General features: G+C 49.4%; 6 protein-coding genes across 6 annotated transcripts; 4 read left to right on the top strand and 2 right to left on the bottom strand.

Moving 5' to 3' along the window:
• Positions 1–1,215: 1,215 nt before the first annotated feature.
• HD556DRAFT_1448424 (uncharacterized protein) lies at positions 1,216–2,240 on the top strand (the record flags this gene model as incomplete). Its single annotated transcript, XM_041307426.1, has 4 exons — positions 1,216–1,429; positions 1,478–1,603; positions 1,659–1,795; positions 1,872–2,240. 4 exons carry the CDS (start codon positions 1,216–1,218, stop codon positions 2,238–2,240), a joined length of 846 nt encoding a protein of 281 aa, XP_041155057.1.
• Positions 2,241–3,102: 862 nt separating this feature from the next.
• HD556DRAFT_936243 (uncharacterized protein) lies at positions 3,103–3,833 on the top strand. The gene is made up of 2 exons (XM_041312073.1): positions 3,103–3,522; positions 3,576–3,833. The coding sequence occupies exons 1-2, from the start codon at positions 3,432–3,434 to the stop codon at positions 3,809–3,811; spliced, it is 327 nt and encodes a 108-aa protein (XP_041155056.1). The 5' UTR covers positions 3,103–3,431; the 3' UTR covers positions 3,812–3,833.
• Positions 3,834–5,124: 1,291 nt separating this feature from the next.
• On the top strand, positions 5,125–5,372 carry HD556DRAFT_1448422 (uncharacterized protein; the record flags this gene model as incomplete). Its single annotated transcript, XM_041307425.1, has 2 exons — positions 5,125–5,215; positions 5,269–5,372. The coding sequence occupies 2 exons, from the start codon at positions 5,125–5,127 to the stop codon at positions 5,370–5,372; spliced, it is 195 nt and encodes a 64-aa protein (XP_041155055.1).
• An 835-nt stretch (positions 5,373–6,207) lies between these two features.
• HD556DRAFT_1448421 (uncharacterized protein) lies at positions 6,208–6,922 on the bottom strand (the record flags this gene model as incomplete). Its single annotated transcript, XM_041307424.1, has 3 exons — positions 6,208–6,243; positions 6,314–6,709; positions 6,749–6,922. 3 exons carry the CDS (start codon positions 6,920–6,922, stop codon positions 6,208–6,210), a joined length of 606 nt encoding a protein of 201 aa, XP_041155054.1.
• Positions 6,923–7,685: 763 nt separating this feature from the next.
• HD556DRAFT_936293 (uncharacterized protein) lies at positions 7,686–8,582 on the top strand. Its single transcript, XM_041312074.1, has 4 exons — positions 7,686–8,094; positions 8,154–8,273; positions 8,329–8,407; positions 8,463–8,582. Exons 1-3 carry the CDS (start codon positions 8,001–8,003, stop codon positions 8,379–8,381), a joined length of 267 nt encoding a protein of 88 aa, XP_041155053.1. The 5' UTR covers positions 7,686–8,000; the 3' UTR covers positions 8,382–8,407; positions 8,463–8,582.
• Positions 8,583–8,761: 179 nt separating this feature from the next.
• HD556DRAFT_1298811 (EPSP synthase-domain-containing protein) lies at positions 8,762–14,274 on the bottom strand (the record flags this gene model as incomplete). The annotated part of the gene is made up of 7 exons (XM_041299454.1): positions 13,731–14,274; positions 13,479–13,663; positions 13,132–13,339; positions 12,285–13,079; positions 11,294–12,230; positions 11,013–11,233; positions 8,762–10,954 (listed from the first exon to the last, which is right to left on the bottom strand). Coding segments are annotated over exons 1-7 (4,740 nt in total), but the record flags the coding sequence as incomplete, so codon positions are not given.
• Positions 14,275–14,401: the final 127 nt, after the last annotated feature.

The raw sequence follows: 14,401 nt of genomic DNA, 5'->3' as shown, positions 1-14,401 counted from the left end.
CAGAAATTCATGACACACTGTCGCAACATGCCGCTCGGGCTGCCAGCTCAATTTTCAACCGGCTAGGGTGGCAGCATGCAAATCAATTTTCCATCCTAAGGGGCGCAGGTGAGTCATATGGTTAAATCCTGGTTGCACAGCGACCTGCTCATACTTACTCTACCATAGCCACAAATCAAGTTATCGCAGCAAGCTTCGTCTATTATGCATGATTGTCCCTTGCTCAAACATGCACTGACAAACATAGATGTTGTCAAAGCAACAACAATGGCGAGGGGGGAGAAACGCATCTTCTGTGCAAGGTGATACGGGATCCTGAAGAGTAAATAGGATGATATCTGAGGATGGGGGAACACTGTAGGTGGCAACCAGCTTTTATATCCTACGCATGCTTATGGGCACGATTTGGCAGATCTAACTTTGACAATTACCATAGGATGATTCTGCATAAGTAGTACTCGAAGTCCAATTGCCCGAGTCCGCTCGTTCCCTCTTGTCCTACTACGAAACAAAATCACCACGGTAACACACATTCATGTACTGGAACAAATACGAGTGAACGAGGAGGAAAAGGGTGACAAAGTTGGCGGTGATTATTGATGGAAGAATACCTCGGCATGGACACTTTCAGTCAGCAGCTTGACACCCGGACATCCTAGGAACGAATGCTCACACATCAAGAACATCCGTGATTTCTGTGACGGCCCTGATCATCAAATTCAGTTTAATGATTATAAAATCTTTACATTCTCGAACGAAACGGTTCATCATTCCTTCGGCTTGCAGACAGCTGTCTCAGTTGGTGTCTAGTGTTACACCAACTATACGATAACGTTCAGGGAGCGTAACGTTTTGAATAGCCGCCACGTCGGCAGTACGCAGTCACTTCCGAATCGAAAGGAAGTGTTTGTATCAAATAGGCGCATCAACTGTGACGCTATCTGGTACTCTCTGCTGGCATCAACCACGTGTGTCGAGGCATAGCTGGTTATGAAGTGCCGGGCCAGACCGCGGGCCGTGCGCGTGATTCATGCATCATGATTCATCCACATCCATACAATGTACGCTACGTATGAGATGACCAGGTGCAGCATATTTTCGATAGCCCCCATCCCACACGAATTTAAAGGCTAAGCTTAAACCCAAACCCCAGCTCTTCCCCCTCTCCCTCGTATTCACTGGCAGTAATAAACGGAGTTACCTTACCCAAAGGTCATGATCAAATATTTCTCGCAGTACTCTCCTATAGATACTGTCGACGACGACGAGAAACCAGCAAAAAGGTTCGGTGCAGAATCTCGTCTCAAGTCACATGCCCTTCGCCTGTGGTTGTCCCATGGCGTACTTATTTGCACATCGATTCTCTCTTTTGCGTTATGGATGCGTACGCCTTCGACTCAGCTGATCAACGACACACCTAATATATACAGTAAGTGGAAAGATCACATCGAATAGTACAGTTTATAACCCATCACAGCTCCAGCAAGTGTTGCTGTCGAGCCCGTATTTATAAGGTTTAACGGATCCCTCGACTTTCCTTCTATCTATCGTGGTCCTCCTTCGCCAGAAATTGATGCCGCTTGGAATGGGATAGCTAATAATTGTGCGTTGTTGTCTCGCTATGCTGATTATAAATTGTCCACCTCCGTAAAACCCAGTAACTCAAATGACCCGCGAAGAGATACTAAAAGGAGGCACAAGCGAGGCAGAATTGCCTTGGAAAGCCAGGTATCCAGAAAAAATTGGTGGACAGTACATTGGTTTTATGGAAGCCATCCACCAATTGCATTGCGTGGTAAGCTATACTGCACCGACAATATGTTCATTCTTGGCTCACACTAGTGTAGAACTTGCTTCGCCAAGCCTCTTAGTCGGAGTATTACGAGTCCATTAAAGAACCTGTGTTCCAAACCACCCCAAGAGTACTTCGTGCGCATATCGGTGAATATTATTTCTGCCTCGAAGCACTATTGCTTATGGAATATCGTTACGGTCCAGATCACTGCACCGAAATGATAAGGCAGAATATTATGTGCCGTGCCGACACGACGATGATCTCATGGTACTGGGTTCAAGGAGAGACGGACCCTTACCCTAACTTCAACACCCGTCATCGATGCAGGAACTTCGACAAAATCTGGGATTGGTCCATCAAAAACTCCATCCATATCGCTGAAACCGAGGTCACTCGCTACCCAGATACGGTTAACCTCCCAAGACCAAAAGGTGATAAGGAATGAGGAATATCATAGTGCTCACTTACTTGCTCACTGCACTTGTTCAAGAATACTGTGGGAGGAAAGCGGCTATTGGTGTCTTAGTAGAATAACTGTCGCATTATCATAGAGTCTCCCCGCAAAGGGTTGTTGTGTAACACTGAGGTTTATGTATTCCACATGCAACATTAACATGGCACGAAGTCTGAGTTCGCCTTGCGTCTCCACTATTACCATCTTACTAGTAGGATAATTTAGAGGATAAACGATAAACGATTTTGACTATAACATTCTGTAACAATTACGTAAAGAAACAACCTAGCTATGTACTAAGTAAGTCGAAAATTATTATTATGTAAACATTGTTGGCAACAAACTTACATCTCAACACATTCTGTTGGCGGTCACGAATTCTCAGTATCCGAGTCGTACCATGGTGGCTCCTGGCATGGGGTTCACAGCAGAATCATTAACAGTGTGAGTACGCAAGATGTTTGAGGGCTACTAGTTATCTTTTCCTCTGTTCCTAGGTTCGTTCGACCCATGTGAGCTTGCCGTAGAACGAGACGATCACATAACTTGTGTAGATCTTGCTATTCTCAACCGCATGGCTGACGTGGTACTCCGAAGAATCTCAAACATCGCTCACTAGCGTGATGCCATTCCAAGTGTCCTGGTCGGAGACTGCCACCGACCTGTGGCAAATATGACATGTTCACCAGGAACGCTCTGACAAGGTGGGGTGACTAACTTGAAGCACTTAGCCATGATGATTTATCCTTCCAAACATTGTAGATTTGCAAAACTTGATGGCTACAAAATACGCTGGCAATCATGACAACATGTTTGAATATCTATCCATGCATGGGTTTACGACGTGGCGGCTCCTCACACACTACAAAACATTACCTACTGATGGCGATGAAGCTTCTGCTGCGGACTCATCCGTATGAGTCACTGGGCAATTGCCACGCAACTCATCACATCTGTTTTCTCGAATCTGTTTACCTGTCACTGTGTCTTGGCTCCATGTCAGATATTGCATGCTGTATCGCGACGGTGCTACACCTCAACAACTCGTGGCTGAGATCCGCTCACCACGTTTTGGACATGTGTGCGATCTTAGTCGGTGGAAGAGGCTGAAATCGAGCGGACCCCCGAGAATGCATAAAACGTCCTCATCCGAACGAGTAGTCGCTCCTCTTATCCCTAAACATGCAGCTTTCTGTACTCCTGAGCGCACTTATATCTTTCGTCATTCTTACTGCAGCGTCACCCACGCCTGGAGCCATCTCGAAACGTTCTTGTGAGTATCCATGATCATGATCATATTCAGTCAGATGCCAATGTGCCACTCAGTTGAGCGACGGGAACTTGACACGAACTTTCAACGTGATCTCCTAGAAGAGGACAAGAAGCGCGACTCGGAGGAGCTGGACACTGACTTCAATCCATACTATGCTTGGTATGGCTCAGGCACTGGAGGTGGGGGTATAATATATCTATCATTTATTCATTTACGCATCGCACCTTTTGCACCAGACAAGAGGCGCAAGGAACTCGAGTCGGGTATTGATTATAACGAGGCCGACTAGGATAATAAACAGCCTAGCAAAAACAAGTGTGTAAGGCGGCTGTACTATGAGTTCGAAGGGGAATGCGAGCAAGACTCGGATACGAAACGAGAGCAAATGATGAGACGAGCAACGAGACGTTTGAGACGGACACGTTCTAGAGACTTTCTGAGGTTCTTGGAGCGGGGGTCTGAGTATAGGATTCGCTGTAGGTATGAGTGTACATGGGGAGTATAAGTATATATACGTTTTTCGAATACTTGACTAGGCCATAATGAGCATGGGAAGCATATGGCGAGATGAAAATACCTCGGTGAAGCAAGGAGATCGTGAAGTTTGAGCACAAGGTGAGATAACAAAAGTGAGTGCAAAGGAGAAAGCGGCATGGCTCGGATACGAAGAGTGAATCTGAGTGATGCGGTGAGTCACGTGGACTCGGACAGCGCCTAGTCATAATCCGTGTGTAGAGGATAGGCAATATTCTTACAAGTGAGTGTCTACAAAACACACCGATAGATGAGAAATATGGTGAGTTGATCTAATCTCCCCTAGCCAGAACAAACAGAAAGAAGACAGACATTCCTTCTTGGTTTTGGAGTTGATGATATCAGAGGCTCAACAGAGAATTGAAACAGGTTGAAAATCGTAAACCTATCATTCAGCTCTCTGTCACGAATTCTCATCCGAGTCGTACCTGGTATGATGGTTCACAACAGAAACATTAATGGACACGGAGTATCCGCTCCTTTTTTGGAATTACCCGGCGGCAAGTTGCAAAAAAGGAAGGTCAAGAAATGTCGACTCGATGCAGTTTGTTCGACCCACGAGACGATGTACAGATCTTACTATTGCCAAACGCATGGCTGACGTGGTACTTGAAGGTGTGAAGCCTTAAGTACCTGACCTTTGGCCATCTCCATTTATCTTTCCATTGTAGATTGGCAAAACTTGATAACTACAAAAGATACTGGCAATCATGACCCAGGGCCCCAGTTACGACGTAGAAGCTCCTCACACTACCAAACGTTACCTACTTATAGCGATGAAGCTTCTGCAGCGGACTCATTTGCACCAGTCACTGGGTAATTGCCACGCAACTCATCACGGCTGTTTTTTCTAATCTGTTTATCGGTGACTGGGTCTTGGTTCCATATCATGCTGTATCGCGGCGGTGCTACAACTTGAAATTCTCGACAACTCCTGGCTGCTATCCGCTTACCATGATCTGGACATGTGTGCAATCTTCGTCGGTGGACTCGAGCAGACCCCCGGGGGCCCGAGAATGTATAAAAAGCCCTCATCCGAACGAGTAGTCACTCCTCTTATCCCTAAACATGCAGCTTTCTGTACTCCTGAGCGCACTTATCTCTTTCGTCATTCTTGCTGCAGCGTCACCCACGCCTGGAGCCATCTCGAAACGTTCTTGTGAGTATCCACGATCATCACCATATTCACTCAGATGCCAATGTGCCACTCAGTTGAGCGACGGGAACTTGACACGAACTTTCAACGTGATCTCCTAGAAGAGCACAATAAGCGCAAGGAACTCGGGTCGGGTATTGAGTACGACGGGCACGACTAGGATAATACACAGCGTAGCAAAAAGAAGTGAGTGTCTACAAAACATACTGATAGAGGAGAAATGTGGTGAGCTGATAGTCTCCCCTAGCCAGAAAGCAAAGAAAGAAGACAGTCGTTTTGGAGTTGATGATATCAGAGGCTCAATAGAGAATAAAACGGGAGGGAAAGGGGAAGGGACGGTGCAGGAGTGTTCTACCCCGGATTGGTCGAAGATAAATGTCCTCCCTCCTGTGTAGTAGAGAATTCGGAACTTTGAATCGATAGCCATCTAGATCGTACAACATATACTGTAAGGATTGCCCATCCTCTACGCACGGCCCGCACCTCAAAAAGGTTCGCAACAGTCCACGTGACTCGCTGATGCACTCCTTTTCCCTTCACCTCACTATCGTCAACAACCAGCACGGTCTTTAGTCTCTTCCTACATGACACCCTTCGTCGATATTGACCCTCAATCTTTCCTCTCGTTACTGTTTTCCCCATTCTCCTTTTGCCGTACCGAAAACTGTTAACTGTTATGCGAGTCTCGTCACTCCGTCCAAACTGAACCCTTTCGTACGACACTCATTCAGTTTCTCGTACTTTCTTTCTCGCTCTCACTAGTACACCCTGTCAGGATTCAACGCCACTTACTCTCTGCCTCCGTTTTCACCTAATCATTCGGCCTAGCCATCCGAGGACCCTTATGGTTCGCGACTATAACTAGCCCATGTACAGTTGATATCTACAGCGAATTCTATACCAAGATCCCCGCTCCAAGTACGACCGAAAACCTCACAGAAAGTCTCCGTCTCAAGCCTTCTCTCACTCATCTCAATTATCTTTGCACTCATCTTTTATAACCCATCTTCGTCAACTTTCCCCTTCGCAGCCTTCCAATGCATGTATTGATACCAAGCTAATCAACAACCTTTTAACAACCAGATACAGATACAAATCCACCCAGGCAGCTGCAAAACATGTCTCCAACACACTCTTCAACACGACATGCTTCGGGCATCTGCGTCCCATCCAAGTTTCAAATTGCGCACAACCCTGCTCCAGGAGCACCTCAACCCCCAAAACCCTTGCCCAATTGGGAGCTGCACTCTTCGCGAGCGTGAGAAGAGGTGTCTCTGCGGGTTTGTATGCCATGTCCACGACCACGCCGTTCACGGTCGCGTCAAACAACGCCAACGGAAGGAGTACGGCACCTGGGTTAGTGCTGTCGGTAGTTGTCGCACTTGCTGGGACGGTGGATACGATGACAGTTGGTGCAGGTCCCTCAGCAGGCCAGACATCAAGCGTCTCGATCAGCTTGACAGGGGCGTCAGGGAACGCTTCGACGAGCACTTGTGACTTGCCTGCAGTTCAGTTGAACAGGTAGATGCGTTGAACCCCCAAGGACTGAAGCGCAAAAATGGCGGCTCTATCGGTTCCTCTTGCGCCGATAACGAGGGCAGCAGCGGGTGCACCGATAGATGGCGCACGAGAGCGGATAGATTCACGAATACCGAGCCAGTCGGTGTTGTCACCACGGAGGATGCGGTTTCCTCCTTCGATTGCCGGCATAATGGTGTTCACGGCCCCGATAGCTTCAGTGGCTGGCGAAAGCTTGTCAAGCAGAGGTATGACGTCGAGTTTGAAGGGAATGGTCAGAGGCGCCTCCAAAGTCAGGAGCAGCCAAGGTAGCTATGATTTCTTCGCCATCAGCTGTCTCGAGAAGTTCATAATAACTGTCGCATTATCATAGAGTTCATGAAACGAGCGAGATGTAGGTTTATGTCATCCAGAATGTCAGAGAAGCTTACATATCTAGGCCAGAGGACAAGAATGATGCAGCAGAAACGCTTCCCAGACACTTGCTCCTGGATGATTCTGTTTCCTGAGGCCACTAAACCCAATGGTTGTCGCTGATTGGTGTGCGTGCGCCATCGCCTGCTAACTTCCTTCATAATTATGGTGGTCTCGATAAATTCTCACCCGATGTGAGCTTGCTGTAGAACGAGACGATGTACAGATCTTACTATTCTCAAACGCATGGCTGACGTGGTGCTCCGAAGAATCTCAAACATCGCTCACTAGCATGCTGCCATTCCAAGTGTCCTGCTCGGAGACCTGTGGCAAACTTGATGTCATGTTCACCAGTAGCGCTCCGACAAGGTGTGGAGACTTAAGTATCTAACCTTTGGCCATCACGCGCACGATTTATCCTTCCAGTCAGTCATCAGTAAATCACGAGTTCACTTTTTCATGCTTATTTTTCGGACTTGAAAATTGTAGATCGGCAAGACTAAACTCCACTTGATGACTGCAAAAGATGCTGGCAATCATGACAACATGTTTGAATTTTCATCCATGCATGGGTTACGACGTGGCGGCTCCTCACACACTACCAAACGTTACCTAGTACGAATGGCGATGAACTTGAAGCTTCCGCCGCAGCGGACTCATTTGTATCAGTCACTGGGCAATTGCCACGCAACTCATCACGGCTGTTTTCTCAAATCTGTTTATCGGAGACTGGGTCTCGGCTCCATGTGTTGTGCGAACTTCGTCGGTGGAAGAGGCTAAAATCGAGCGGACCCCTGAGAATGTATAAAAAGTTCTCATCCGAACGAATAGTAATCGCCTCCTCTTATCCCTAAACATGCAGCGTCATGTACTCCTGAGCGCACTTATATCATCTTTCATCATTCTTGCTGCAGCGTCACCTATGCCTGGAGCCATCTCGAAACGTTCTTGTGAGTATTCACGATCATCAGCAGTATCATATTCACTCAGATGCCAATGTACCACTCAGTTGAGCGACGGGAACTTGACACGAACTTTCAACGTGATCTCTTAGAAGAGGACAAGAAGCGCGAGGAGCTGAAGACTGACTTCATAATATATGCTTGGTATGACGGCCCAGGCACTGGAGGTAGGTATAACTTATTTGTCATTTATTCATTTACGCATCGTACCTTTTGCACCAGACAAGAAGCGCAAGGAACTCGGGTCGGGTATTGAGTACGACGGGCACGACTAGGATAATGAGCAGCGTAGCAAAAAGAAGTGAGTGTCTACAAAACATACTGATAATGTAGTGAGTTGATCTAGTCTCCCCTAGCCAGAACAAAAAGAAAGACAGTCGTTTTGGAGTTGATGATATCAGAGGCTCAATAGAGAATAAAGCGGGAGGGAAAGGGGGAAGGGACAGTGCAGGAGTGTTCTACCCCGGATTGGTTGAAGATAAATGCCCTCCCTCCTGTGTAGTAGATAATTCGGAACTTTGAAACAAAGTGCATCGATAGCCATCTAGATCGTACAACATACATGTATTGATACCAAGCTAATCAACAACCTTTTAACATCCAGATACAGACACAAATCCACCTAGGCAACTGCAAAATATTTCTCCAACACACTCTTCGACACGACATGCTTCGGACATCTCTGTCCCGTCCAAGTTTCAAATTGCGCATAACCCTGCTCTAGGAGCACCTCAACTCCCATAACCCTTGCCCAGTTGGGAGCTGCACTCTTCGCGAGCGTGAGAAGAGGTGTCTCTGCGGGTTTGTATGCCATATCCACGACCACGCCGTTCACGGTCGCGTCAAACAACGCCAGCGGCAGGAGTACACCTGGGTTAGTGCAGTCGGTGGTTGTCGCACTTGCTGGGACAGTGGATACGATGACAGTTGGTGCAGGTCCCTCAGCAGGCCAGACATCAAGCGTCTCGATCAGCTTGACGGGAGCGTCAGGGAACGCTTCGACAAGCACTTGCGCCTTGCTTGCAGTTCGGTTGAACAGGTAGATGCGTTGAGCCCCCAAGGACTGAAGCGCAAAGATGGCGGCTCTGGCAGTCCCTCCTGCGCCGATAACGAGGGCAGCAGCGGGTGCACCGATGGATGGTGCACGAGAGCGGATGGATTCACGAATGCCGAGCCAGTCGGTGTTGTCACCGCGGAGGATGCGGTTTCCTCCTTCGATGACTGGTATAATGGTATTCACGGCCCCGATAGCTTCAGCGGCTGGCGAAAGCTTGTCAAGGAGGGGTATGACGTCGAGTTTGAAGGGAATGGTCACAGAGGCTCCTCCAAAGTCAGGAGCAGCCAAGGTGGCTTTGATTTCTTCACCAACATTAGCTGTCTCGAGAAGCTCATAAGTGTGGGGAAGCCCCAGGACCTCAAATCCAGTGTTGTGAAGAGTCGGGGACATGGAATGAGCTATGGGATTTCCGAACAAGTAGTGGCGTCTCGCAGGAAGCTGACCCAGCAGGTTCAGCGCCTTCTGGATCTGCGCAAAGGAAAGCTGGCCAGGTGCTGCCTTCGAGGGGAGAAGAGGGTGGGTCACGGGGCTCAAAGTCGCATTTAGTATACGTGACATCTGACCCTCCACGCCCATGTTGATCGCAATGATCGGTTTCGCGCCCCGCTGCAGGTTAGCCCTCGTAACGAAATCATGCAACGCAAAGTTGTCCTGCAAAGCGTCCGCCTTTCCGACGATCTTCACAATGTCTCCTAGTCGGCTCGCAAGCGCGTACTTGCTTCTCACGACATCTTCGTTCCACTTCATCTTTCCACTCCAGTCGTGCCACGATGCGATGATTTGGGAGAATCCCTTGCGAGCGGCGAGTTCTGTAATGAGCTTCTCAGATGCAGAGATCTCCACATCAACATACTCCACTCCAAGTCGCAGTGCAAGCCCAAGGAGCTCAAACGCGTCTTTCTCCGAGTTGTCCGGGAACGCGCCGCCCTGGCCTATCGTGCGCACAGTGAATATGATTGGGAGACTTGTCGCCCGGCGTAGCGAAGCGACCTGTGCGGAAACGTAAGCCTGCGAAGGGATGGAGCCTAGTGTGTCAGGGGCGCGCAGTAGATCTACACGCAGCTCTACAGCATCAACGCCCGTTGTGAGGTCTGGCATGTGGCGCAAAGCGGGTACCACATCGGGATATGTGAGCGACAAGAAGTAGCTACGCTTCCCGGGAGCAACATTCCCCGCGAGGTTCGGCTGGCCTGTAATGTGCTTGAAGAAACGAGAAATCTCTGCGTTGGTTGCCTCGCCGCCGTCAACGGTGATATGGTTGATGAAATCGTAATTGGCGCATTCAATAAACCATGGTTCCCTTCGTTTGAATACCTCGGTAATCGGCTCGCCGTACGCAGGACGTGCGTTTTCCTCACCAAGGTAGCTCACGATCTCCTCAATGTCCCTCAGGACATGCACGACGGGGCCCGTCTTTGCGTAGTTCCTCAAAATATCCCTGGCTTCAGCCGTCTCCACAATCCCACCACCCATGCTGACCACGTGTCCCGTTCCAGCCTCTTGAATGATCTGCTTCAAGTTCTCCGTCTCTGCGGCACGGAATGCAGGCCACCCGTTGATATGTACGAACTCGCGTACGCTAATGTTGTGTTTGGCTTCGAAGAAATGGTCTGCATCAATGAATGGCCAAGAGAGAGCAACGCTCGCGAGTGTTCCGACGTGTGTCTTGCCTGAACCGCGCATGCCAACGAGGATCACGGATGCAGAGGCTGCAGGGGAGGGTGTTCCAGAAGTAGCAGCGGTGGAGCTCTCAGCATGCGGGAGCTCGATGCCCCCAACTTTGATGCCTATCTGGGTGTACATGTTAGGACCAAGCTTGAGGGAGAGTGAAGAAAGATGTGAATCATACCTTGTTTTCCAAATCATCCCACCAGTTGGGCCATGTCTTTTCGACGCAACGTTTCTCCTCGATGATTGTGTCGGGCACGATGGTACTTAAGACGCTGAACGCCATCGCGACACGGTGGTCGTCATAGCAGTGTATGCTCGCGCCACGGGTGAGGGTGTTGAATGGGCGACCATACACCTCGAGTCCATCATCCAGTTCTTTGGTCTGCACGCCGAATTTGGCTGTGAAGGTTCAGTCAGTCATGAGAGTGAGCAGCGATTAGACACAATCGAAGAACCCACCCAATTGATCAATCATTGCCTTGATACGATTACACTCCTTCACTCTCTGGTTCGCAATCCCAACGATCCTTGTCGTGTTCCCCTCCCCGCCCTGCGCAACGGCAGCAAGGGCGCACGCTGTCAAAAACGCATCCGTCATCGGCTCCATATCCACCTCTCCAATCGCTTTCAGCTCGCCCCTCTTCGGACCAGTGACGGTCGTCTCATTTGCAGTCTGCACTACCTCGCACCCCATGCGTGCAAGCACGTCTACGGCGAAACGAGCATCGCCCTGTAAACTTCCGCTTCCGATGTTCTCGAGCGTGCATGTTGTCCCTGTGATGGCAGCAATAGCAAGTGGGTACGTTGCGCTACTCGCGTCGCTTTCAATCGCGTATTGGGCGGGGTTCACGTATGTGCCCTGAGGAATTCGGTAGACGTCGGTTCCCGGGTCACGCGTGACAATCACTCCGAATGTGCGCATCATCGCGATTGTCATATCGATGTATGGCTGTGAGATAACAGCGCCACCCACAAGTTCGAGAGTCACCGCCTCCCTTGCATACGGCGCGCAGAGAAGGATACTGCTGACGTACTGGCTCGACACGCTTGCTGCGAGACGGATCACGCCGCCTTGGAGTCCTTTGGGCGCGATGCTTAGTGGTAGGCAGCCCTCGGATTCGTTGTAGGTAATTTCAGATCCGTTGGCGCGCAGGGCATCTACAAGAGGGCCAATAGGCCGCTGTTTCATGCGAGCATTGCCTGTGATGACAGTGGTGGTTCCAGAATTGGCAGCGGCGGAGGGAGATACGAGCGTGCAGACAGTGGTGAGGAAGCGTGCAGCGGTGCCTGCATTCCCAAGATAAATTTCCTGTCCTGCTTTGGGGACTTGAAGGGCTCCTGCGCCGCCTGTGACCACCAGCGTTTCACCTCCATCTTCCCACGTGAAGGAAGCGCCCTATACAAAGCGAGTTAACAACAACAATAATGAATGAAGATGAAACAGTAAGACCTGGAGCTCTTGCAATGCCGCCATCATCACTTGTGTATCATCCGAATGCAATAAGTTCTTCAATCTGCACGTGCCCTGCGCAAGCGCAGCCAGCACTAGAGCACGGTTGGAGATACTCTTGCTGCCCGGCGTCGCCATCTTGACATGTTGTGTTCCCAGCGAAGTAGCACTGAGATCAACCTTGACTGTAACAGCCTCCGAAAGGACCTTGGCAATGACTACATCGTCAACGGCTGTCGCTTTCTGCTCGTATGTGGCTCCAATGCGGGAGAGGATGACCACTTTTTTCTGAGGGCCGGAGTTTTTCTTATCGACGCGCATGATATCCAGGAGCCTGTCGACACTAAGGTCGCGAGCACCAGGGCATCTGCTTACTCTCTGATCTGCCAAGCTTACGGGCAACCCATATGCTCTGAGACACCTCACGAGTCTTCCGACGGCCACCTGCTTCAATACGCCCATTCCCCGGGCAACTTCCGCCTCAAACATCATACCGATACTGACGCATTCTCCGTGGAGCATGTGTGGCGTTAGAACGGCTTCAATGGCATGGCCAATGGTGTGTCCGAAGTTAACAAGGTTACGGAGTCCGGTCTCGCGTTCATCGATGGTGACGATGTGGGATTTGACGTAGATACTACCTCGGATGACGGAGAGGAGGAGAGATTGAGAGGTAGAGCGCGTGCTAATGTGACGACCTGCAGAGCCTGTGGAAGGCGTACGAATAGCATTGTAGATCAATTGAGCGTTATTTTCGAGGGAATTAAATTCGGTTTCATCCCATATCGCTGCGGTCTTTAAGGGCACGTTATAAAGTGGACTTGTAGGAAACTAGGAACAAGCGGACCTTGACAACCTCAGCCATACCATTGCTGAACTCGCGCTCAGGAAGGGTCTCAAGGAATGCAGCGTCAATGAATATGTATTCGGGCTGCCAGAACGCGCCGATGAGGTTCTTGCCAGCAGGGGTGTCGATGGCAGTTTTTCCGCCCACGGAGGAATCCACCATTGCAAGAAGCGTAGTAGGGATCTGAACAAATCGCACACCACGCATGCTGCAAGAAGGTTAGTATTGGCCAGAGACAAGCATATTACAGGAAGGATATGAAAAGTCGAGGATGGGATGGAAATCGCGCAGAAAGATGGATAGTAATGATGTGATAGCTCGGAAGGAAGCCTATAGGGTTCACTCACAAGGTCGCAGCAACAAAACCAACAAGATCACCAATGACACCTCCACCAAGAGCGAGGATGACGGTGTCACGAGTGCAGCGCTCGAGAAGGAGAAAGTCTTCGATATCGGCCTTTCCTTCACGAGACTTTGTCGTCTCTCCAGGTAAAATAATACGGGAGAGGAAACGCGGTTTGGCGGAAGAAAGCTGAAATGGGAGTCAGATTGGAATGCAAGACAAAGACATGAAATGAGCGGATAGAAAGGACACACACCTTGTTGATCTCTGCACTGAAAGCTTTTTCGAAGGCAGAGAGGTAGAACTGGGCTACATTTGTGTCTGTTACGAGGACATAGACAGATGCGGGAAGTGTGGTGAGCACTGTACGTGCAATGTATGGGATCAAGTGGAAACCGCAGTGGATGGACTCTCGTCCGAGAATGGACACTTTCAAGATGTCCGGGACAGTGTCCATGATGTGTTCCTTTGAATCTGCAATCAAGTTGAGGGAAGAAAGAGACGCGATGCGAGCCGATTTGAAGGGGAGATATACTTCAAGTACTTAGTACTGAGTGATCGATGTGGTCTGATAGCGATATGATCATCGCCCCCTAATCTGGGAATAAATCGGCTCAGATGCGAATTGACAACCGGCTCATCTTAGAACCGAAGTAACAGGCGATGACCACTAGCCTCAAGCTAATGGTTGATGCATGCTCAATTCTAAAATGCCGTCGTTCTTGCTAAACCTAGACTCGTGCCTAACTTAACTTAACCTTGTAGAGGCGCCAACCAGCTGTACTTGCAGTCAAATTATGTTCATAAATGCACCGCTCACTCATTAGCATCGTTACATAACGAAATTTAGATAATGGCTAGGCCTGCTGACTTGAAGGTTTAGAAGACTTCAGGTGCTTCCATAACTTAGGGTTGGGCACCCCGGGT

The sequence above is a fragment of the Suillus plorans genome (assembly GCF_016647745.1).
Source record: "Suillus plorans strain S12 chromosome Unknown HD556scaffold_75, whole genome shotgun sequence".
Lineage (NCBI taxonomy): Eukaryota > Fungi > Basidiomycota > Agaricomycetes > Boletales > Suillaceae > Suillus > Suillus plorans.
Note: the sequence above shows the minus strand (reverse complement) of the source record. Positions and strands in the feature narration are given on the sequence as shown.

What these genes read in the sequence shown, in the direction of transcription:
- HD556DRAFT_936243 (XM_041312073.1), top strand. Translation starts at nt 3,432, where the DNA reads ATGCAGCTTTCTGTACTCCTGAGCGCACTTATATCTTTCGTCATTCTT. An exon ending in AGCCATCTCGAAACGTTCTT is followed by an intron (nt 3,523 to 3,575) that starts GTGAGTATCCAT and finishes TGTGCCACTCAG; the next exon opens with TTGAGCGACGGGAACTTGAC.
- HD556DRAFT_936293 (XM_041312074.1), top strand. Translation starts at nt 8,001, where the DNA reads ATGCAGCGTCATGTACTCCTGAGCGCACTTATATCATCTTTCATCATT. An exon ending in AGCCATCTCGAAACGTTCTT is followed by an intron (nt 8,095 to 8,153) that starts GTGAGTATTCAC and finishes TGTACCACTCAG; the next exon opens with TTGAGCGACGGGAACTTGAC. An exon ending in TGACGGCCCAGGCACTGGAG is followed by an intron (nt 8,274 to 8,328) that starts GTAGGTATAACT and finishes CTTTTGCACCAG; the next exon opens with ACAAGAAGCGCAAGGAACTC.